Here is a 23,683-nt window from a genome sequence, read left to right as displayed (position 1 = left end):
CTGCCGTTGTGAAACGCCAGCCAGCTTTTGCTCCAAGTGTGTGTGTGTGCGTGTTTGTGTGTGTGCGTGCGCGCTGGAACCACACACACACACACACACACACACACACACACACACACACACACACACACACACACACACAAGCGCAAATTTAAATGGCAAGTCATCAAATCGGACTGAAAAGTGCCGACAAGCCAAATGGGATTTTGAAACCTCCATTATTTGCAATTAAATGCATTTTCACAAGACTACCTTCCGGTTTGCATGATGGATGAATGACAAAATCTGACTTTATACTGTATCAATGTGAGAGGCAATTTGTGTTATGGTCCACTCTGCTGAAGGCAGCATAAGAAGGCCGATTTCCTGACACATCTACTCTCATTTCCTCTGGCCGTCAGAGGGAGAGTCATGTCGGTGTACAGCAATCACATCTTTATCTAGCGACTTGATCTGAGCCCCCCAGGAAGGAGCTGCCAACATAATTGCCACATTTAAATGTTATTGGTCAAACGGGGGCTCGGTTTTTTTCAGTGGTGGGGAGCTAAGAGGTCTTTTCAGCCTCTGGCGGAGATGAGAAAGGATGAGGCCCACTGAACACACACAAGGATTGCTTCCTCGAAATCAACAAGAAAAACACCAAAGTTCAACAGGATTTCTTCCGGAATTAAATTATCACCATCTGAAATTTTTTTCAGTGGAGTCAAAAAAAAAAAACACTTCTCGGCTGCCATACAACGTGTACCGAGTCTTTATTATATCTTGTTGTTATCAATAGTGAAAACCATTTGTATTTTTGTCATTTTAGCAAGAAAAAGAAAATTCATTTTGCTTCAGCAGGCCTCCTAAAATGATATGGTGGGCCAGATCTGGCTCCCGGGCCTTGATTTTGAAACCTGTGCTTTAGGACAAACAACCATTCACGCTTATGAGCGAATACCAATTCCAGGTATCGGAAGCCAGCTAATACCAGCCTTATCTTAATTTATCAGGTACTCATGGAGGCTGCTGATACCAGCCACGGATCCTTCAGGTAAGAGTACGTTCTCCTTGGAAGTAGTCGACGCGGTGCTGTGCTGTTTGACAAATCGGCGAACCATCTCTGCATCAGAAAGAAAGCTTTTGTTCACAAGTTTTGGTCATTTTGCGAAATAAAAGTTGAGATTCCAAAAGTCGCCAAGGTATCAGTACTCAGTATCGGTGAGTCCTCAAAGAGTGAATCGTCACGCTGATATCGGTCTGGAAAAAAAAGTGGCATCCCTAATTTGATGCTCATTACTGAACCTAAAAAAAAAAAACATGACTTTGGAATGGAAGGACTCCCAACCACAGAAATATGATCGGATGTACAAAACACTCGTTGATTGTGCCAAATTGTGGTATATATTTAATAAAGACAAGCAAAAGTGTATTATATGAATGTAAGTGCCATGTAATTGGCCAATTGGCTGGCAACCAGTTCTTGCCTGAGGTCAGGTGGAGTAGACTCCTGCTCCCCTGAGAAAGGATAAGCGCAAAAAAACCCCCAAAAAAAAGGTGTATGCATGTTTACCGTCAAATACGGTACCATTTTGTGTATGCATCACCAAAGAGCCAAAAAGAAAAACAAAACAACGACAGTGATGATCCAATACGAATTCTTTGGACACTCACTGAGCTGCACCCAAAGCAACAAGACACAAAACGACAGAGAGCAGCAGTCATTATGCCCAAATGAAGTTTGGAAATTCCCACTTGGAGTGTCGAAGGCCCCTTTTGCTGACACATGAAAAGAAAGCTCATTTACAGTCAGAGAAACTTTTCTTCCCACACAGCAACAGCTGCTTGTGCCTGTGAGTCAGCCTCTGCGGGCGCTTCATGAGCAGGTGAGTGCCGTGGTGGGTCAGAGAAGGTCGGCTCCGAGCCCCGAGGCCAACCTGCGAGTCCACCTGCATGCAGACAATTCATCTAAAACAAAGCAGTCAGCAGTACGCTGCAAAACTGACAGAGGAATCTTCTCATCGCTTCAACTGGGACTTGATGAAGCTTTGTTGAATTGGCTAGTTTAGATTTGCCCTCAATAGCAATTATTCATCATTCTTCAAACGGGAAATTACCAGTATTGCACTTTTATGAAAACATACAATTAACCCCCCTGCCCCCACCCCTCCATCGCAAGCATGTTTGAACGTATTTGCAAATACATTCGAACATATTAGCAAATATGAGTACATTTGAACATACTTGCAAATACACTTGAATGTCCTGGTGGGCTAAATGCTAAAAACATCGCATTTTTGCCCCATAATGCCACCAAGTATTGCGGAAGTGCAAGTTAAAAAAAAAATGCAATTTTTTTCTTGCATTTGGACTTCATTATAGCAATATGTGCGTTTGAAAATTAAATAAGTGAATATTGTTTCATAGTAATTATGATGGTTTTATTATTATTTCCATTTGGCATTTTTTCCCCCATAATGCAATGGGATACGCGCATATGCAAGTCCACATCTCGTGCCGTTGTGGTGTTTCGTCTTCAAACACGTTCATACGTATTTGCAAATACGTTCAAACTAGTTTTCCAGTCAGAAATGTTTACTTGACAGCTCCACGCTTCCATACGCAATTACGACAGTTTGTGCATCAAGAGGGTCATGCTTTAAGATCCTGCTCCTTCCGGTGTGCAGGCCTTGGCCACCAAGGGGGGCCTATAAAACATACGGATATAATGCACTGAAGTCATGCTAATTCAACCTTTTGCTCACAAAAAAATGTTGAGAGCATTTGTGGCCAAATTTCCAACTACAGCGTAATCCACATTTGAAAAAATGAAATATTGAATCGGATCGAGAAGGTACCAGCACCACTTGGACAAGTGGAGATACACCAGCATGACAAATGTACACTTCACGATTCAGCCATAAACCAGTGACATAAATTTAAAATATGTGCTTGGGCTGCAAGTAAAAAAAAAAAAGAAAAGAAAAAAAATCTATTCCTCCAAAATGGCTTCAACTACAATTGAGGATTAGCACGGAAATACTGTAATAATGGGGAAGCGTCGCCACGCATTATGAAATCCAGAAAGTACAATTCTTCACTAGTGGCAGGTGACGGAGAAGACAGCTGAGTGATTAATATTACCATTATTTATTTTCTCGTCAATCAAATTTAGCAAAGCCAAGCATGAACGTTCTCTGAAAGCTCTCTGGGCTCTCTTCTAATGCGATACTGCCCCCACATGGCAAGAACACTAACTTGCAAGCAATTCAATGAAAGGATGCTTATTCAACAGAAAGTGCAATCCTATTTTTTTCAATGTATGTAAACACCGAAACATTTACACGCACCTTAAATTATATTGCATCAATTAAAATGGGTAGAATGTTAAATGTGACGCTTGAGCAGAAACTAAAAAAAAGAACAAAAACAGTTGTGCCATCAAAAACGTCGTCTTCAAAAAGGAGGAATACTGTATTTGGAACTTTGAACGTTTTGAAGCAAAGGTCACGCAGGCACGAGGAAAACATGCAAATTCCACACAAGAACCCTGGACCTCTGCACTCCGTCTGCCGTGCCGCCTGTGGGCCCTTTATACAGGACCTTACTTCTCTTTCACATGCTGTCACTTGCGCTCGAGTATGAAAAAAACATTCGCGATACAGTACAGGTGTCAAATTCAAGGCCCGGGGGCCAGATCCGGCCCACCACATCGTTTTATGTGGCCCGCAAAAGCAAATTATGTGTGTCAACTTCCGTGATCGTTTCTAAAATCTGTACTGAAATATCAAAGTGTCATGTGTCATAAAGAATGTTGCGCTTTTGCAATAATGTTGTTACTCTGTTAAGACTCACTTGAACAATAATTGAACAGGCTATTATAGTTGGTTTGATGGGGTTCAACAGTAGAAACCCATAAATTCGTTGTGTGCATGTACTAATAGGATAAGACGATGAAACATTTGTTTGGTTTCACTGTCATAACGAAAAATGAATTTGACATTCCTGCAATATAGCATCATTGCTTTAGAGCTACAGATAATAACTTTTGATATCAATCGATGGATCTTATATTGAGGAAACACAAACGTATTAGCGTTTCGTTGCTGTTCTCCGGAGTTTGTCCATGTGAGCCGCCATACTCTTGCGACTGCGACTGTACTTCCGCATACGTTTTACGCTTACCGCCCCAGCGTCACACAATTATTGTTCTCGAATTATCACTGAACAGACCGAAACCTCGATCTGGACGTCCTCTCAGATTTTCACTGAAGTAAACCGACATTGAATAAATGTTCGTGTCCGGATAACTTCGTCTTGATGAGCGTTGAAGCTTCTCCACCGGGGTTAGCTTAGCTTGCTAGCTGACGCCTTTCTCAACGCTTCGCTGAGCAGCGATCGAGTGAGAGCGTAAAGTCTTGTGATTATCGTGTGAAAATGTGTGCACAAAGTGTGAAAGAGGAGTACGAGGGGGAACTTTGTCGGACAGAGGAGAGCGAGCGACAAGCTCAACTACTGGACGCTAATTTAAAAAAGATGCCTCTAGATCTGGTACACGCAGCAGGTTTGTTCACTTTCAAATAATGGGTTCGACCCAACTTTAAACGCTGTCCGGCTGCAATGTTTCTGGCAATTAATAAATAAATTAAAACTCAGATAGATTGACCACTGATAAAGTGACACCAGCAGTACTGTCCTAATATTTAGCCAGAACGCGGCCAGTAATGGTTTCCTTTTTAACTGGATTGAGGGCAGTATTTGTTTTGCAATGCAGCGAAATGCACACTCTGTAGACGCGCAGCATTTTACAGTGTCCCGTTGACCAAAACCCCTCATGGGGGAGTGATTGTTACTGTCGGGTCGAAAACAAATTCGGCATTGGGTGAGCTCACCCACTATGATACATTGCATCACCACTTGCCTGAAAAGCTTGACGTGACTAAAGCAGGTGCATTTGTCTGTTTGTATTCTTCAGACACCGTAGAAGATCTTCACCGATATCCAGACGCCTCCCACATTAAAACGGAAGAGGAGGAGGCTGATGTCACCAACTTTCCATTGACTGTCATTGTGAAGAGTGAAGATGATTATGAAGAAGGAGAAGAAGAATGTGATGGAGATCACTGCAGAGGAGCCGGCTTCTTCGCTCAACTATCAGATTGTGATGCTGCGTCATCACAATCACGTGACACGGATGATGACGACAATGATGATGAACACTCTAAAGGTGACATGACGCGTCACACCCAAGATACCCCCTGGCAATGTTCACAGTGTGGGACAACATTGACCACAAAGTGGGATTTGAAAGCACACGTGAGAAGCCACACAAGAGAGAAACCTTTCATTTGCTCACTTTGTGGCAAAAGTTTCACACGTAAGGAAAAGTTGAAGATCCACATCAGAACGCACACAGGGGAGAAACCTTTTATCTGCTCAGTGTGTGGCAAAATGTTTACGCATAAGGGACATTTGACCTTACACATGGGAATGCACACTGGCGAGAAACCTTTTTCCTGTTCTATTTGTGCCAAAAATTTCACACGTAAGGCACATTTGAACAAACACATGAAAATACACACTGGAGAGAAACCTTTTGCCTGCTCAGTCTGCGGCTTAAGCTTCAGTGAACGCCCAGGATTGGTTCTGCACATGCGGACGCACACTGGCGAGAAACCGTATTCTTGCTTAATGTGTGGCAGAAGTTTCTCTCTGAGTCGCAATTTGACAAGACACAGACGAAGACACACCGGTGAGAAACCATTCTCCTGCGCTGCGTGCCATGAACGTTTCTCTTACAAGTATCAGGTGAGCAAACACGAGTGTGCCAGTAAGAAAAGCAACAGGCAATGAAGCTGCAGAACTTTTAGAAAACAATGCAGAAACTGCAACTACCGCAAACAAACTCAGGCACTTTTTCTGGTTTTACTATGATGGAATGTAATAAAATCGGAAATGCAAGTCGTCAAACTGATTTGGTCCTCACGATTGATTTTTTTTTTTTTTTTAAATCAACAATGTGGAGTGTTTTAACCTTAGGAACTGATACAGTGTTCATTTCTGGACAAAGAGGAGAAGCTACAACTAGAGTTAAATGCTTGCGTAAGGTTGATAAAAAGCTGGCATGGTCAGTGTCATAGCTACCTTTCACACCTTTCCCTTAGTAAGGTCTTTTAGCCTTGGTCAACTCAGGTACGCGGTGCGGAAGGGTCCGGTTTGTAATCATGCATGAGTCTGATGTAATACATAAAAACACGTGTTTTTTTTTGGGGGGGGGGGCGCATACATGTCTTCGCAAGCGATGTATTGTCTGAATTCACTGTCACAACTTTTCAAGTCAAAGTATCTTGTTTGCCCCTGAGTAGTTTTGCGGCAGCTGTTCTGTGCGCGAAGTCGCCACACGGTGTGTCACATCTCTACTTTACTTGACTATCCCCCACCCCCACCACAAACAGGTTAAGCCAGAGCCCGTCTAAATACAGGAACCAAAGACCCCACAGTAAAGACAATGAGGAGCCAACCCCCTCCCCCCCACCTCATATTAAAGGGGAAGAGTGAGATGCCCTCCCACACGCACACTCGCGCACATAACGTAAAACAGGAAACGATGTAAAATAATCCCTCGTTGATCATGAGGGTTATGTTATTGACATTAGTCAGTCTCAAAGCCAACAATCAGGATGGAGAACATGTGAAAATGCGAAGCCATAAAAGATGAACTGTGTTATGGCGAGGGATTACTGTACTCCAACAAAACAGACACAGATTATAAAAAGAGTGACAGTAGGATTTACGAGTGTTGAGAGGCCTGGCTCAGCTGCTGGCGCTTGGTGTTTTACTGCTGGCCGTCGAGGGCGCCGACTTTCTCCAAGACAAGACGAACCACAAGAAGATGAAGAAACCTGCCGGGAAGGAGGATGAGACATGGCCGCTGAGGAGCCGACAGGGAGCCAGCGAGGAGGACGGCGTCAATGTTTGGCGCACCCACCTTGCAGGGAGTTGAGGATGCAGAAGAGGTAGAGGCCCGCCGTGCTCAGGTGGCCAAAGGAGAAGAAGACAAGGCCCCAGGTGATGCCCAGCAGGGTGCTGACTCCCAGCAGCGTGCTGATGTTCTGCTTGGTTCGCCCTCGCTCACCCTGCCCAACCTGTGGCAGCCATACACAAATACGCTCGCTAGGTACCGGATCTGAAAAGGTCACTCTATTTGTCTTAGCCATAGAAACACAGTTGAGGAAAAAGTCCGAATGACGTGCAAAACGATGATGAGGAAAATTTGCCCCAACTGGAAAACTAAATCATCTCTGATTCCAATGCAATTGGATTTGATGTCCAAGGAAAAAGCGCGTACCCGTTTGCTGTGCGGGAGGCCGGTCAAACGTTGGACGGTCACCACCAGCATGACGAGGTTGAAGGCAAACACCACGCTGAACACGCCCAGCGTGCTCACCATCTTCAGCGTGCCGTCCAGCAGGTAGCATCTGCGCGCACGCCGCACCACCCGCCATCACGTTACATTACGTTACGTTACGTCAAGAAGCGCCGCACCGGGCCGCCCCCAAGTTGCAAACTGAAGTCAAGTACCGCCTGCTTACATTTGAGTGCTTTCGGGATCTGTGGCGTCCAGGGCCACGCGCCCGTAAGCGTCGGGTTTCAGGAAGACGGCCAAGATCACGATGGCGGCGGGAAGACCTGCGCACAGGGAAAAGACCTTCACGTCAACTGGGACTATCGGAAAGCAACTCTGTTTTTCATTCAACTATACGGATATCATTTCCCCCCCCATGAAAAATATCGTTGTGAGAGGCGGCAGCAAACTAACGGCATCCGTCGCACATTGGTTGCCAAGCCTACTACTTCGTCTACTTTGTGTTTCTTGTTCTTTTGCGTAGCTAGAAGCGGAAGTTTCCAAATCAACCGGAACTCATTCACTGCCGTCAACTCGATTATCGAACGGTGGTTTCGGGTGCCGGTCCGAGCACGACCGGTCTTGGTGTCGGCTTTACATGTTGGTGAAACATGATTTTAATGCGTGCAACTACTGTCTCTACCAAGGCCGGGTCTAGACAGGCACGTACGAGGGGGCAGCCCCAAATGTCAATCCAATAGACTATTTTTTTTATATCTGTTTGAAGCTTCTTCTACTCAATTTCCAATGTTTTGGATGCTCCGTGGCCGATTGCTGCCTCTCACAGGGCAGAGCTGATGCTACATTCTGCAGGTGTCGTCCGATCGTTCGCTTTTGTGGAGTGGACGCGTGGACTCACTCCATCCGGCAAGGCCGAGCTTGAGCATGTATCTGCGGATGTAGATGTTGAAGACGCGCACGAGGAGCAGGTAGAGGTGGAAGCTCTCCAGCGCCATCCAGCTGAAGGTGGCCAGCAAGGAGTAGTGCAGCGCCAGAGCCACGTAAAAGCAGAGCCCGTCGGACGACAGCGCCGCCGCCCGGCTGGACAGGAAGTGAGCGTTGAGCAGGATCAGCGCCACGGCCAGGTTGGCGTGCACCTTCATCGACACGTCCTCGCGGAGTTTCCTGCCAGACGCACACGCCGCTCGGTTAGACACGAGACCATATTTAGGGAAACGGCTATTTTCGAGTGAAAATTACGTGTTTGTATCATGTATATTTCAAAATATTGGGGAAAAAAACAGAAATAGTTTTCATGTAGTTGTTTTTAAATGCAGCAATTTTCAGGATGAAAACAAAATCATAAAAAGTACCAATTTTAAATTCAGTTTTAAAGTGGGCCTGTATTTCAGAAAACAAGTACGTTTTTAATTTTTTTTATTTTTACTTTTTGCTGCCTATTTTTTGAGGAAATGCCCCAATCTGCGGCCCCTTCTCAAGGTTTATCGTTTTCCTTGCCCTCCAGGGATTTAAGATCAGATAATGTCATAAGTATTTTTCAACTGTGGGCGTGTGAAGCCCTTTGAGACTTTTCTCAGATTAAGGACTGGACAAAAATGTTTTACTTCACTTGAAAGTTGCAAAGTTTTGAGACAAAACTTGGACGTTGCTGAGCAAAAGATTTTTTCAGATGAAACTGATTCTTTTTTTTTTTTTTTAGATTCTATTCGAGTGTTTTGAAAAACACCTGAAATGAAAGTTAAAAAAAATAAGCAATTAGAGAAAAAAACGTCTAACTTTCTCGAGGCAAATTGTAAGACTAAGGTGGTAATCTTATGAAATGAAAGTTGCACACTGAGCAAGGAAGCCAGGAATAATCGGCCCCTCCGCCACCCGCTCCCAAACCACCTTTTGGTGACGAAGAGCAGCAGCGTCATGACCAGCGTGACGAGGGAAAGCGTGCAGCCAATCAGAGAGAGGTATGACAGCACCGCTTCATTGGCGTCTGAGAGGGGGGCGGACACCTGCAATGGAAAAACAGCAACAAGTTTGGCGAGCTTCCAGGGCACACGGATGGAAAAGAATGAAGGGAAGGCATCCGACTTCGTAGGAAGGAGAAGAAGCCACAGAAAGGTCGACTCACAATACAATGGAGAGTTTCCGCTCTCCATTGTATTGTCGCTGTTTTTTCTACTTCCACTCTTCTGAATATCAGCCTTCAGTCAAATGCTCAAAGGTGAGACAGTAGGCTCCATTTTTGTAAACAGCGCTTGGGTGTATAAATGGATTCGTCTTGATTTTGTGCTGTGAATGCCTAGTTGAGTGTGTTTGGGAATTTGGCTGGCCGTTCTGGCGGAGCAGGGGCGTTTTCTCAAAACACACACGTGGCGCAACTGACAATCTGGTGGCTGAAAGTAGACTAAAGTTTAGACCACCTGCAAGCTGGTCTAAGTTGTGGTGCAGGCGGTGCGATATGATTTGATCGAGGCGCAGGCAGACAGATTCTGATAAGCGTGGTTGATGTCATCCTATTTTATTCATAATTGTGACAACGGTGACATCAAACCCTCTGAATCGTCGTCAAAAGCAATGCATTAAAGGTATTACGATTATCAACATTATGAGCTTTATTATATTTTTGAAGTCACCCTTATTGGGGTTTTCACGCGGACAAGAAATGAACAAGTTGGAAGGCGGTCTCCACTTTACAGCGGCTAACTTTACCTCACCCACCCATGGAGGTCTGCTAGCAGTTCCGTATCAACACATTTTGTGCACGTCAATTTCCGACATGATTTCCAGAAAGTCTATTTATGCTTCCGCCATGGACACTGTGCACCTCTCTGGCTCTGATTTGAAACGGAATTACAGAGTCGCCGCCATTGGCCGGGAAGCAAGTCGGCTGCGCGCACACCCGCAACAATGCAAACACCCCTGTTTCTAACTGCGCACGTTTGTGAAAATATCAAAAGAAGGCAAGCTCCACCCACGCACGCATTTAGACGTCAGTTTGTGCTCGACTTGTTCCGTCGACAAAAACAGAGGCCGTTATCTTGGTGGTTATCCTCCTAAACGGAGACTCACTAATTACCTTATTTAAGATTCTTCGAAAAGGGTTTGTCCAAATAACCTCTCACTCATTTGCTTTGGAATGCCATGAACGCTCTACAGTGGCGGAATTAAACAGCATTTATGGACTGACTGTATTTATACGTACAAACTGAATGCATTCAAACGGGCCAATAGTGGATTCTCAAGTATAATGGACAGAAATTTGTGCCAAAGCACCGTTGCAGCCTCAGATGCTTTTTGTGTTTCTGGTCAAGTTGTTCTTTACAAAGTACAATCAGAGGTGAAAAAAGGAAGTGCACGAACATCATGTCACACCACACACGCCATTCTTACCAACCTATCACCTGCAAGTACCTGCAAAGTATGTTTTAGATCACCCGAAAACGTTTTAGATCATTTCAAGCTCTTTTGAATATTTATCGGCAATCATTTTTTTGCTGTATTGGGCATTTGTAGGCCTTGAAAAAGTACAAAACAACACATTTGTACTGTATTTGAGTGGCTTTTGGGCCACGAGTAAGAGCAGGAACTTCTGCAGACCAACGGCTCGCAGGGGCGACTCCCTTCGTCCAATTCGTCCGTTAAATCGAGATTTCGTTGCACTGACGTTCTTACTCCCGTATGTGAGAAAATATGTCAATTAGAAAGCTACTCACCTTTTGTGGAGAAATTCAAGAAGGCGCATCTGGGGCTTTGTCTTTCCTGTTGACCACATTGACATTTCCATACACTGCGCATGTATTTAGAGTACATGCGCAGTGTCATCCTTTGACTTACGTTGATGGTGACCGCATTGACAGTGATGTTCACTCGCTGCCGCAATCCTGAAACAGTTTTTCCGTGCAAACGCAAGCCAAGCAGCCTGTTCTGGTAGAGTTCCTCTGACGTCACGTTCTGCAACGGTGAACAACAAACATCCACAATATAGAAAGCCTATATTAAAAAAAATGCTGAAGTATTGGAGGTATGTTCTGAGTTCCATAAAACGTGACTTTGAATGTGATTGGTTGAATCTGAACATAGCCATACCCTCAGTTGTAGGAGGGTGTGCACACTTGTGCAACTGCTTTATCTTGACTCCCGCTTTTGTTTTATCCACTTCAATTATACTGTCAGTCGCATTTATTACAGAAAGAGTTCTGAAAATGTTTTATCACATACATCTGACTTGAGCAGGGGTGTGCAGACTTTTTATACCCCCAAGAAGCTAATGAGGAAATAAAAGAAATAAATGTAATGTATTCGAAAACCAAAAAAACTGCAACTGTAAAACATAATAGGACATCATAGCAATTTTGTAGTGTCTCTGTGTTAGATACAGTACAGTATGTGCCTTTAAGAGACGAGGCCTGGTTGGATTCAGCTACGTGCAAGTGCCCAAGCGTGAGCTGTGGCCAGCAGCAGTTTGGGTGTGAATATTTCAATGTTCTTCCAGCATTCCATAAACTGTATTGCAGTAAATAAGTACACCGTAAAACTCCTAATAATAATAATAATAAATAAAAGTCTCGCTTTGAGCTTTTGTTCTTTTTTTTTTTTTTTAGTTCTTCTGAGGTTGCAAGAGTTTTTCAAATTGCACAGCACAGCCTCTGCTGTTGTTGCATCACTGCATTTGACACACAAGCGACATCTCTTCCTCTTGCAAAAGATTTTTTTTTAATGCTGCGCGTGCGTGCATGCGTGAGAGCGCAAATGTGATTTCAAATCTGTTCTGTACAGAGGTGGCAAAACTACTCATGCTCTTCACAGGGCAGCATCGCATTACATAAAAATTATTGCAATTATGTTTGTTTTTTTTGGGGGGGTTGTTTTTGTTTTTGTTTTTTTGCATTTTGTGTCAAACCAAACGCTACCATGGAACCTGCACGCCGAGCTGCACAGCGTGTTTACTTGATTGATTTTCTGCAGGGAAAAGGTTGACGTGTTTACAACATGAGTTTTCCTCAACTTTCTCCTCATGTACTGAACAACAATCAATTTGTGTACCCATATGGATCGAGGCCACGTCACCATGCAGAACAACAGGGTGTCGTCCAAGCTGGGGAGCAAATCTCCGGGCAGGTGGACGTTGACTCTGCTGTTGTTGACGGGTGTGCCAGCGTTGGCCTACAACAAAGGCCCAAAAACAGGAAGAGAAAATAAATGAGAAATATTCTACGGACTGAATGTGATACCACAGGTGCACCAAGGACCGAAAGATTTGACCGCACGGTGCAGTAAAGCCCTGCCACGGTGCTTGTGGGGGACAGGGACCGAGTCTTGATGCGAATCGCTAGAAAAACTCAACAGGAACAGTCTTATAATGCTCCTTCTGAAATGCTCGAAGATGCCACAAGATGGCGGTCGTCCAAGTCCTGGTCCCTGTGTCATATCGGCGCCAAGGAATTCTGTTGAAGAGGCAGGTCTCGGCTAACAGGCAAGCTTTGAATGTTGCCGCGGAGCTCAGGCTATCCTGGGTTGTTAGCAAGGCGTGACGAGGCAAATAGGCGGGGCTTGGCGATATTCTTCCATACCTCGCTGTCGCTGGCGGAAATGTGCAGGCCGGGGAGGCGTCCACCGGGTTTGAGCAGGAGGGCGGTCAGGCGGCCCACCCGCATGGACGTGCTCTCCTTCACTTCAGTCTGCTCCAGTGAATTTTCCAGACGCTCGATTGCTCTTCACACAAAGAACAAAAAAATAAATAAGTCACCGCATACGAATCTGCTCTGTTTTCTTCCGATTCATCATATTCTTGCTCCTACGCACATATTTGGATGGGAAATGACAAAATGACGGAAGACCTGCAGGACATTCCGTGTTTACTTCTCTAGCCACTACAAGCTCATGTATATATTTTTTTAATCCTCGAGGAAACTAAGGGCAGCAAGAAAACTGGTCGTTGCAACAACAATAATAGAACAGAATGAGAATTTCCAGTATTAATCCCTGAAGCCATGGCGGGGAGGCACATTTTTATCCAAGAAGAGACTAAGGGCAGCAAGAACAAAAAACAGCCATAGCAACAACAATAGAGGAAGAGAATTTGGATTTCTATTATTATGACTTGAAAGGAGACGAAGAGCAATAAGAAAACGGACCGCTGCAAAAAATGAGTTCACGCACTTAATGTTAGTTTGCTGTTCAGCAGTTTTGTGCCATACTTGAATTGCCATTTTTATGATAGAGAGCAGCTTGCACTCAAAACAAACAAACAAAAAAATCTGGGTGTGTGGTTATTTTGTTGTTTGCTTCAAACCCCACGTTGGTGTGTTAGGATAGTGGATTTGTTTTATGAATGCATTGATGAATGAATTATGAAAATGAAATATATCAAGAGCGTATATTTGGTCCATATTTCAACTGGCACTTTTCTCATAGGAAGTGCTTGGTCTCATGGGCGCCCCCCCAGAGAAGCACTGATGAAAAACTGTGGCCCCCGCCAGCACTGAAGTTGCCCATCCCCACTCTAAGATGTCCGAGTTGTCAACGTGAGTGTGAATTGCCGTTTGTCCGCATGTGCCCCGGCTTTGGCCGTTTTGTGACAATACTCACTCAAAGTCGATGTCGGGCTTTCTGCCGTCCATGATCATGTTGACGTGCGCCATACAACGTTTGGCATCCGCAAGGCCTGTTGAAAACTTTGATTGTTGTTGTTGTCGTCGTTTTAACTTTTGAATAGAAATGCGGCACATGGTGGGCAAAAGTTGCACATTTTTTGAAAATCCAAATGCCTGCTAATTCGAAATTTGTTTCGTAATCCAACCTTTGCTTGGAGCCATGAGATGCAAATCTTTTGACAAAAATGGATTCAAAACCATAAAACTGGCTGGAAATCCCCCATTAAGAACCCAACCCTTGCTTGGAACCCAACTTTGAAACCACAACCCGGTCTTAAAACCGCAATTTGAAATATTCTTTTGAAACCAAACTTTATATGGTTGAAACTCTATTTTGAAGGCCACATCCGGAAAGCTTTTTTTAATACCGCAAAGCAGCCATGAAACCCGAATACTTTCCCTCAAGCCTATTTTGAAAGTCAAATCCTGTTTGAAAAAGGTTTTTTGTAGCTTCCATCAAACTCAATCAAAACCCTGGTTTGAAAGTCTACTTTGATATCCTCACCCTGTCTTGAAACAATAATCCCATCATAATTCCCGATAGGCACCTTCAGATCATAATATAAAACCGTAAGGCCTTTCTAAAAACCCGAGCACTGTCTTGAAACCCGAACTACAAATCCAAACTCAGGCTACAAAACCCTAACGTGAATTCCCAGCCCTGCTTTTTAACACAGATTTGAAACCCTAAGTCTGTCTTCACACCCTAATTGTACATACTCACAGTTCCCTTTTTTTTTCCATTTCTGTCTATTACTAAAAACTCACTTGTTGGTGGGTTTGTTCTCTTTAAAGTAGTTTGTTCTCTTTAAAGTATTCAGTCAAGCTCCCGCGCTCTATAAATTGACCCAATCTTTACATACTGTACAAAGTGTGAACATGGAAAAAAAAAATCACCTACCTCGTTTGGGTCCAGAAACCACACAACTCGTGTGTAGGTCTTCAATCATACAATCTGTGCTCAGACACTCCGTTCCCCCGGTGTCATGTTGATCCGGTATGTCCCCTCTAACCGGACTCTGGTCGAGATCTTTATTGTGCCGAAGAACTCGATCACAACACGCCAAAAGTGGCAGCAGCCAAACAAGGATCCACCGCTTCATCCTGACAATTTAAGAGCATGAACATTGCATCGTGGAATCAAAGTCCAACATTGAAATCAACATGCGGCATCGTCCTTTGGCCTCAAATGAAGTCTTTCTGACCTTCAAGGGAAAGCCTGAGATCCAGACGCGAGGACAACGAGAACACAACCGCGTTTGAAATGGAAAGAAAAACATGCAAATGACATTGTAACATCCAAAGAGGAAGTGGCAACAGACAAAAAGCAATACCCAAAAACCTCAGATGAGCTCACATTACAACTTTGCTTGATGACATGATACTTATTGTGACCTGCTGCCCCCGTGACCCGACCCCGGATGAGCGGTGGAAAATGGATGGATGGATGGATGGATGGAGATATATATATATATATATAATATATACACACACACACACACACACACACACACACACACACACACTAATAACAACTCAACTAAATCAAAGCACTTTTAAAATGAAGTCAAACTCACTTAATTTAAAAAACAAATGTCAAAATAAAAACTAAGAAAATGAAAAAAATCCCAAATTATAATAACCCTGCTTGCAACCTGACCCTGTTCAAAGAGAGAATTTTGAATACCACATTTTTAAACAGAACATGTTTACACGTTCCAAGTGGCTTTCAAAGCACCTTATTGGGAAACTACAGATGGTCCGGACCACCCCGTGTACAAAAATGAATGAAGTGAAATGATCAATCATAACTGCACAAAATATGCACAGAAAATTTCACTCATCATGGCACCAATCTCTTCTAGTTTTGGAAAGTTAAAATATTGTCATTTCTAATGTGCTCTGACAAGTTGCCAATTTGTATTGTTTTTTTTAATTTATCTTCTATTAGACATATAGCACTGCAGGCAATTTGCTTTTATCTGATAGATAGATAGATAGATAGATAGATAGATAGATAGATAGATAGATAGATAGATAGATAGATAGATAGATAGATAGATAGATAGATTCTATGCTATCTCTCCAAGCAAAACGCTGGTGGTTTATTTCACTGAAACATTTGAGAAATAATTTTCCAAAATGTAAACTACGTACAGACACAACACACAGGAAAAATGTATTTTCAAAAAACATTTTTATTATAAAATATATATTTAAAAAATGCCAGGGTTATTAAAAGAAAACGAATGCATACTGAAAAATATTAGAATGGGAACACAGTTTCAAGGTTTTGACAGCTTCTTTTTATCACCTGATATAAAGAACAAAGATTAATCTAACTTTTCCAAAACAAAGAAAAACATGTTTTACTTAGCAAATTTACATTTGTAAATGATAAAATAATCTATGATTAATTATACTGTTTCTCGAACGACGTCATAAATTAGGAAAGCCCCCCAAAAATTATGTGAAGGTCAAAGTTATAGAAGGGGTTGTCCAAAATACACCTGCAAATGTCTTGAATTTAGCTGAAGCTTAATTAAGACCTGTGTCACCACGGTGTACTATTTTTTTTTTCAGAATCATAAACCCAAAAAGTAGAACACACTTTCCCTCGCTTGCAACGCTTGCTGAGTTACGTCGCGTTGCAGTGACGTCTGCCATGAGCGCGTTTTTATTGGCTTATATCATTTACGTAAATCATAAACGACACTGAAATTTTAAACAAAACATTACAACTCCCGATCAACCGTTCGACTTTCCCTCTTACGTTGGCCCGATACATGTCAAGCTTCTCGATCTAATTTAGCTTCGCTTAGCTTTCTCGCTGCTGTCCAAGAGACCTGTTTGCTTGCGAGACATATGTAAGAAGGGAAGAAGTGTGTGCGTAACGTGTTTTGATTCTCGCGTGAACATCAGTGCAGAAAGTGTGAAAAGGGAGTGCGAGGGGAAACTTCCGCGAATAAAAGATAAGAAGAAGCGACAACGTCAACTACCGGACGCTGTTTTCATGAAGCCTCAGGATGTGTTGCACAGAGCAGGTCTGTGTACTTCCCTCTCGCGCCTGGTTCATTTGAATTCTTAACAATGCGATGTCTGTTTTAGCTTCATTGACTGGTCCCCAACAAGGAGGCAGTGCATCGTGGCGCCTAGCAGCCCATCTTAATATTGCTCATACATTTTTCTTTTTTTTTCTATTTTCATTTGTCATTTATTATTCTGCCATTTTTTCAGACACAATTGGATGTGACTCGTTTCAGTTTTAGCAGTTATGGTTCGAATATGGCACAAGAGCCATGATGTGAGACGTACGTACGTTTTATGTGTTACGATGGTGATGCAAATTCCAGTTGGAAATGAAAGGGGCAGTCTCAAATGAGGCAACACGGGAGTCCCTTTGTCCCAGGCATGATGATTCGCCATACGGAAACCAAGAGTTGTGTTATTCGTCCCATTTTGCTCACATGCTTGGGATCTTTTTTATGGAAATGTAAACCCTCCCTTTATACCTGGATAGAATTCAACCCAAATTTTGTGGGTTGGGTTTTGTCAGAAATGGCTGTCAGCAAAAAAAAAAAAAATTCTCTTACAAACCCTGGTCATGCAAGTCCTTCCTGCTGCCTATGTCTGGGCAATATTGTATAAACAAGGGTCTGCTCTAAATCAATCAATCTTTTTGGGGTCACATTTTATTAATTTTATTTTGTTAATTAAAAAAAAAAACAATGATTTTATTTTCCCAACAGCGAAAAGACAAGAGCTTGTTTACTAAAGTGGTACTGTTTAGTTTGTCATTTGGGATCAGTCCGGTTCACAGCATCAGATGATGACCAACACAAGTGTCTGCTGCAAGGTCGGTTTGAAGACTGTTGCAACCCAAGTGCATAGCACAGAAGGGAAATCTACTTCCACGAGGAAACAGACAGCATGAGGCGGATTGCAGCATTTTGCCTTGTTTTACGTAAGAAGAAAGCCCAGTCGGGAAATAGTGAGTCACTCATGATGGACATTGTTAGAGACATGACGCACGAAGAGTTTGTACGTTGCAAAAGCCAACATTTTTCCACTACCTGGTCAACATTGATAGTGCTTGCATCTGTTGTAATAAACTACACGCAATACGTACTACAGGTTATTCAAAATATTTTCAGTACAGGAGTGACATTGTAACATGGAACAGGGCATGGCTTAACCCTAGTATTGGAGACAGGCTTTTTTATTCATTCATTTATTTGTTGATTTATTAATTTACTTTTTACCCCCAAATTTTTTATATAACTGGGCAACCTAACCAGGATGCAGGATTTAATGTTTAATTTGTTTTTTGCTTTTGCAGACATCAGTGAAGAATATCTTTGGCCTGAGCAGCAGAAGACAGAGAATGAGGTGGAGTGCCCCAATGTTAAAGAGGAAGATGAGCTGGGGATGGCCCAAATAAAAGAGGAAGAGCAGGAGCGTGAGATCACCAAGTTGCCATCGACTGTCTTCGTCAAGAGTGAAGATGATGACAATGATGAAGAAGACTGCCGTGAAGCATCACAAGCAGACTTGGCTCTGTTGTCAGAAAGTGACTACGTAGCGTCAGACTTTCCTGACACCGATGATCGTGCGCTCTCAAAAGGTGGTACAACACGTCACACTGACAACAAACATGTCAAATGTTCTCGGTGTGACAAAACTTTCATCCACAAGTCATCCTTGAAAAGACACACAAGAGCACACACTGCAGAAAGACCCTTTGCCTGCTCGGTTTGCGGTAAAAGATTCTCTGGAAAGAGACATTTAATCGCACACACCAGAACGCACACGGGGGAGAAACCTTTTGCCTGCTCAGCTTGCGGTAAAAATTTCACTCAGAGGGGTCATTTGATTGTACACACCAGAACACACACTGGGGAGAAAACTTTTCCTTGCTCACTTTGTGGTAAAAGATTCACTCAGAAGGGACATTTAATAGCGCACACAAGAACACACACTGGGGAGAAAACATTTTCCTGCTCAGTTTGCGGTCTTCGAGTGAATCAAAAAAACAATTTAACAAATCACATGAGGACGCACACTGGAGAGAAACCGTTTGTCTGCTCACTCTGTGGTAAAAGATTCACCCGTAAGGCTCATTTGAACAATCACGTAAGACGACATTCTGGGGAGAAAAATTTCAGCTGCTCCGATTGCGGGAAAAGGGTCTCTCACAAAGAACATTTGAACACACACATGGTAACGCACATTCTGGAGAGACCTTTTGCCTGCTCGGTTTGTGCCAAAAGATTTGCAAGAAAGGGAGATTTGCGAACACACTCCAGAATACACACCGGCGAGAAACCTTTTGCCTGCTCGTTCTGCAACTTGACCTTCAGTGATCGCTCAGGATTGGCTCAACACAGGAGAACGCACACCGGGGAGAAACGGTTCTCGTGTGCCATTTGTGGCAAAAGATTCTCCCAAAAAGGCACTTTGACAACACACGCGAGGACACACACGGGGGAGAAACCCTTCAGTTGCAGCTTATGTGACAAACAATTCCCCCATAAGTATCAGGTGAAGAAACACAAGTGTGCCGGCGAGAAGAGCAGTGATCGGTGAAGCTCCGAGTCAACTGTGAACACAGTCCTCTTTCTGGCAATGTGTCAAAGTTTCAAATCGATTCCAAATTAAAGTCCTCAAACATTGATGGTGCTCTCTGTCCATTGTCGGTGCCTTAATACGGGACTTACTTTTCAGATCCACCCTTGAGAGGAGAAAATCTGGAGCCCCAAAGTATAAAGTCTCAGTTGTTGTTTCAGCCATCAAATGTTAAATTCACCAAAAGACTCTTTGGAAAGAAATTGCGTTTAAATAGACGCAACAAAATTGCCAGCAAGTTGGCCTTGCTGTGACGGTGGCTATAAACCGCTGATTGACATGACATTCGAAGAATTTTTGTGACGGCAAGTTAGATATGATTGACAGAAATGTCTGGAAAATTTGGGACAGTGATAGATGAACTGCAACATTGCGAGAATCGGTCATTTTCTCTCCTGAGACAGCATTTTTCCTACGTATGATCTTTTCTACGTGTATTTATAAAACACGCATTTTACACAGAAAAGACCTTAAAATATATATATATATTTTAAATAGAGGAAGACACTTAATCACAATATCAACATTATTTATTCCTGGTTCAAAAATTGAATTGAAAATACATGAAAAGGGACACGTAGATGTCTTGAATTGAGATGAATTCAAAATAGTTCCAGATAACTCATTGGCAGATATTCATCATTTCTGGCAATTCTAGATATTTCTAGGCCCCTTTCCAGGCAGCCTAAATCGAGTTTTAAATTGGTAAAATCCTGTAAGTTGTGGACATCTCCAACAATACTTGCGAAGGGGAAGAATTGGGTTCGCATACCTGATAAAATAATATTTTCGACGACTGTTGAGCACATGAGCCTGAGTGCAGAGGTGCAGGATCCGATTCCGGACTCCTGCCTTCCTGTTTGGCGTTTGCATGTTCTCCCTGTGCCTACGTGGATTTTCTCCGGGTACTTCGGTTTCCACCCACATTCCAAACACATGCGTGGCAGGTTGATTGGATGCTCTGAATTGTCCCAAAGTGGGATTGTGAGCGCATTCGTCGCTCGTCTCTGTGTGCTCTGCGGTTGGCTGGCAACAAGTTGAGGGTTGACCTCGCCCGCTGCCCCAAGACGGCTGGGATGGGCTCCAAGACGGCCGCGACCCTCGTGGGGAGAAGCACATTAGAAAACGGGTGGATGAATGGATTAAAAAAATACTTGCAGCATAATATCTACTGTAGCTTTCGGTGGGCGGAAGTCGGCGCTTCGCGTCATCGATGACGCAACTAGCCCGAAATGAAAACCCCTCGACTCGCGTTCCGCGGAACAAGTCTTCACGAATTCCGTCTGAACACCGTCGGGACTTTAAAAGAGTGAAGCGTCATTCCTGAAACCTCCGTGTCTCGATAAGGTCTTCTCGGTGAAGCTGAACCTTCTATCTCGTTTGGCTTATCCTCCGTCTTAGTTTATCTTAGCCTGCTAGCCGCTAACAAAGAGACGCCTTTGTCAAGTCAGCGCTCAGCTTTGCAGAGATCACGCCTGAGTGTCGAATGTTGTGATTATGGTGGGAAAATGTGGGCAAAGGGCGTGAAAGAAGAAGAGTACGAGGAGGAATTTCGTGGAACCAAAGAGGCCAACGAGGGACGACGTCAAACACTGGACGCTGATTTCAAGAAAGCTCCAGATGAGCCACACAGAGCAGGCTAGTTCACTTCTTACACTGCCAAAAGTGTCGGAATTTATTCCTGAAATTGCATTCCAAAAACGATGGTTAGTAGAAAGGAATTTCAAACCCAAACTTCAGGACTGTGAGGCAGGTGGTCGAAGCACTTGGACTACTCATAAATTTGTGTGAATAGCATTATTTATTTTTAATCAAACATTTTAACACGAGAATTCAGGTTGATGTCTGGGTTTTTTGTGTGTGTTTTTTTACTTGTAGGTACAATCACACATGAATTATTTGGTATCCTGAAAAATGCTACATGTTGTATTTCCAAGCGTCACTATCAAGTCAAGTCACATTTATTGATGTCACCCTTCATCACAAACTGTCTCAAAGGGATTCACGTGCCCACAGTTGACCGTTGGGAGGGCAAGAGAAATCTCTCAAAACCCCACCTGGGGAAAAATGAGAAACCGTGAGAAGGGGGCCGCAGATGGGAGAATCCCCTCTTCCAGGATGACCAGGCTGCAATGGATGCCCAGTGGGCAACATTTGACACAATCTTGTACTAGACAATGTTAGTTTCAATGATACTGGAAGGAACATGGATGTGATTCTCGAGTATTGATTCTATGTTCTTGATAAACATTTCCCGGAAAAAAAATGTCTTGCACAATGTAGACAAAGTCACAAGATAACACTCGACTGAGCAAACCTTGACTTGACCAAACCTTTGTGTGCTTTATCTTCCTATGTCACGCAGATGTCAGTTTTGCCGACGCACCTCCTGAGCAGCTGGAGCCAGGGCACCCTCATGTTAAAGAGGAAGAGGAGCGGGAGACTCACCACATAAAAGATGAAGAACAGGAGGCTGACGTTACCAACTTCCCATTGAACGTCATTGTGAAGAGTGAAAATGATCACGGAGAAGAAGATGGTGATGGAGACCACTGTGGAAGATCACAAGCAGGCAGCCTCTTAGCTCCTCTTTCTGACGGTGACGACGTCACGTCACACTCTTCTGACACCGACACGGCCGATGACGAGCGCTCCAAAGGTGAGAAGACATGTCACGCCAACGACCAACGCTGGAAATGTTCTCAGTGTGACAAAACATTTGTCAACAAGTCATCACTAAAGAGACACACAAGGATACACACCGGGGAGAAACCTTTTGCCTGTTCACTTTGTGAGAGGAGATTCTCGGTCAAGGAAAGTTTAACAAATCACATGAGAACGCACACTGGGGAGAGACCCTTTCCCTGCTCCGTTTGTCGTAAAAGATTCATTACAAAGGGAAGCTTAACAAATCACACGAGAACACACACCGGAGAGAAACCCTTCGCCTGTTCGCTTTGCGACAAGAGATTTTTCCGGAAAGGACAATTTGAAACGCACTCAAGAACACACACTGGCGAAAAACCGTTTCCCTGCTCAGCCTGCAACTTATCTTTCAGAGATCGTACGGTGATGGTTCAGCACATGAAAACGCACACGGGCAACAAACCTTTTGCTTGTTTGCTTTGCGCTAAAAGGTTCTCCAGAAAGGAAGTGTTACAAAGACACACGCGAACACACACCGGAGAGAAACCTTGTGCCTGTTCGGTCTGCAGCTTAAACTTCAGTGACCGTTCAGCACTGAGTTATCACATGAGAAAGCACACAGGGACGACGGAAGTGTTTTTGTGCTCCGTTTGTGGCAAAACATTCTCTCGGGGGGCCACTTTGACGACCCACGCGAGGACGCACGCTGGCGAGAAAGCCTTCAGTTGCAGCGCGTGTGCGAAACAATTCCCCAGCCAGGAGCTGCTGACGAAACACAACTGTAGCGGTGGGAAGAGCGGCAGGAAAGGAAGCGTGACATGAATGGGAAAGAAGCGGACTCGTTTGGTGGCATGCTCTCAAAGTGCCTCTGTGATTCCCAAATCAAGGTCCTCGAACTGCAATAAGAGTTGAACCACAGTTTACTATTATAAAAGTATTCCCAGACAGGCTTTGGTACAGCACTCGACAGGAGATGTATGGAATACAGTATTCTCAAGTTCAGACAAGTTCAGTCTATACAGCCTTGAACATGTATACACACAACTTTAAAAGTGTTTATTTTTTTTCCTTCCCCTTTGTGTAAATGTGTCCCCAGTTGTGACATTCACAACACTTTGTAGGCTATTTCATTTGATTATTGTGCTCATTCAGTCAAAGTGTCCCCAGACAGGCTTTGTTTAATTTACAGCACTTTAATAATGTAGACAATATACAGTAGGCGAGGTCTGTAGGCTCAAGTTCGGGCTATTGGGTGTGCTTCACAATTGTTAAAAGTGTTACAGTACAAATCTCTGTTTGATTTCCAGCACTTTTTAATAGCCAATAGGCTATGCTCAGGTTCAGGCGACTTCAGTCTATGAAAAAAAACAAGGTTCATTGCTAATAAAGCACTTTAAACTTTAAGTACGTCTGAATGCAT

The 23,683-nt window shown here is 43.5% G+C and overlaps 3 protein-coding genes across 5 annotated transcripts; 2 read left to right on the top strand and 1 right to left on the bottom strand.

Moving 5' to 3' along the window:
• The first annotated feature begins 4,122 nt into the window (after positions 1-4,122).
• LOC109524588 (gastrula zinc finger protein XlCGF7.1-like) lies at positions 4,123-5,953 on the top strand. Of its 2 annotated transcripts, XM_019884568.1 has the most exons (3): positions 4,123-4,543; positions 4,754-4,861; positions 4,955-5,953. In XM_019884568.1, the coding sequence occupies exons 1-3, from the start codon at positions 4,417-4,419 to the stop codon at positions 5,830-5,832; spliced, it is 1,113 nt and encodes a 370-aa protein (XP_019740127.1). In that variant the 5' UTR covers positions 4,123-4,416; the 3' UTR covers positions 5,833-5,953. The 2 variants fall into 2 exon arrangements, with proteins under 2 accessions (XP_019740127.1, XP_019740128.1); XM_019884569.1 differs by lacking the exon at positions 4,754-4,861 and having other exon boundaries at positions 4,124-4,543.
• A 429-nt stretch (positions 5,954-6,382) lies between these two features.
• On the bottom strand, positions 6,383-15,288 carry LOC109524509 (adhesion G-protein coupled receptor G5-like). The gene is made up of 12 exons (XM_019884442.1): positions 15,198-15,288; positions 14,894-15,096; positions 13,928-14,003; positions 12,910-13,051; positions 12,384-12,502; positions 11,174-11,297; positions 9,233-9,546; positions 8,244-8,509; positions 7,572-7,668; positions 7,328-7,457; positions 6,968-7,130; positions 6,383-6,881 (listed from the first exon to the last, which is right to left on the bottom strand). The coding sequence occupies exons 2-12, from the start codon at positions 15,093-15,095 to the stop codon at positions 6,793-6,795; spliced, it is 1,722 nt and encodes a 573-aa protein (XP_019740001.1). The 5' UTR covers position 15,096; positions 15,198-15,288; the 3' UTR covers positions 6,383-6,792.
• A 1,431-nt stretch (positions 15,289-16,719) lies between these two features.
• On the top strand, positions 16,720-23,622 carry LOC109524560 (zinc finger protein 771-like). Of its 2 annotated transcripts, XM_019884525.1 has the most exons (3): positions 16,720-17,036; positions 18,332-18,616; positions 21,983-23,622. In XM_019884525.1, the coding sequence occupies exons 1-3, from the start codon at positions 17,006-17,008 to the stop codon at positions 23,083-23,085; spliced, it is 1,419 nt and encodes a 472-aa protein (XP_019740084.1). In that variant the 5' UTR covers positions 16,720-17,005; the 3' UTR covers positions 23,086-23,622. The 2 variants fall into 2 exon arrangements, with proteins under 2 accessions (XP_019740084.1, XP_019740085.1); XM_019884526.1 differs by lacking the exons at positions 16,720-17,036; positions 18,332-18,616 and adding an exon at positions 19,578-21,255.
• The last annotated feature ends 61 nt before the right edge of the window (positions 23,623-23,683 follow it).

This window comes from Hippocampus comes, unplaced genomic scaffold (genome assembly GCF_001891065.2).
Source record: "Hippocampus comes isolate QL1 unplaced genomic scaffold, H_comes_QL1_v1.1 scaffold21, whole genome shotgun sequence".
Taxonomy (NCBI): domain Eukaryota; kingdom Metazoa; phylum Chordata; class Actinopteri; order Syngnathiformes; family Syngnathidae; genus Hippocampus; species Hippocampus comes.
This window is presented reverse-complemented; position numbering and strand designations above follow the sequence as displayed.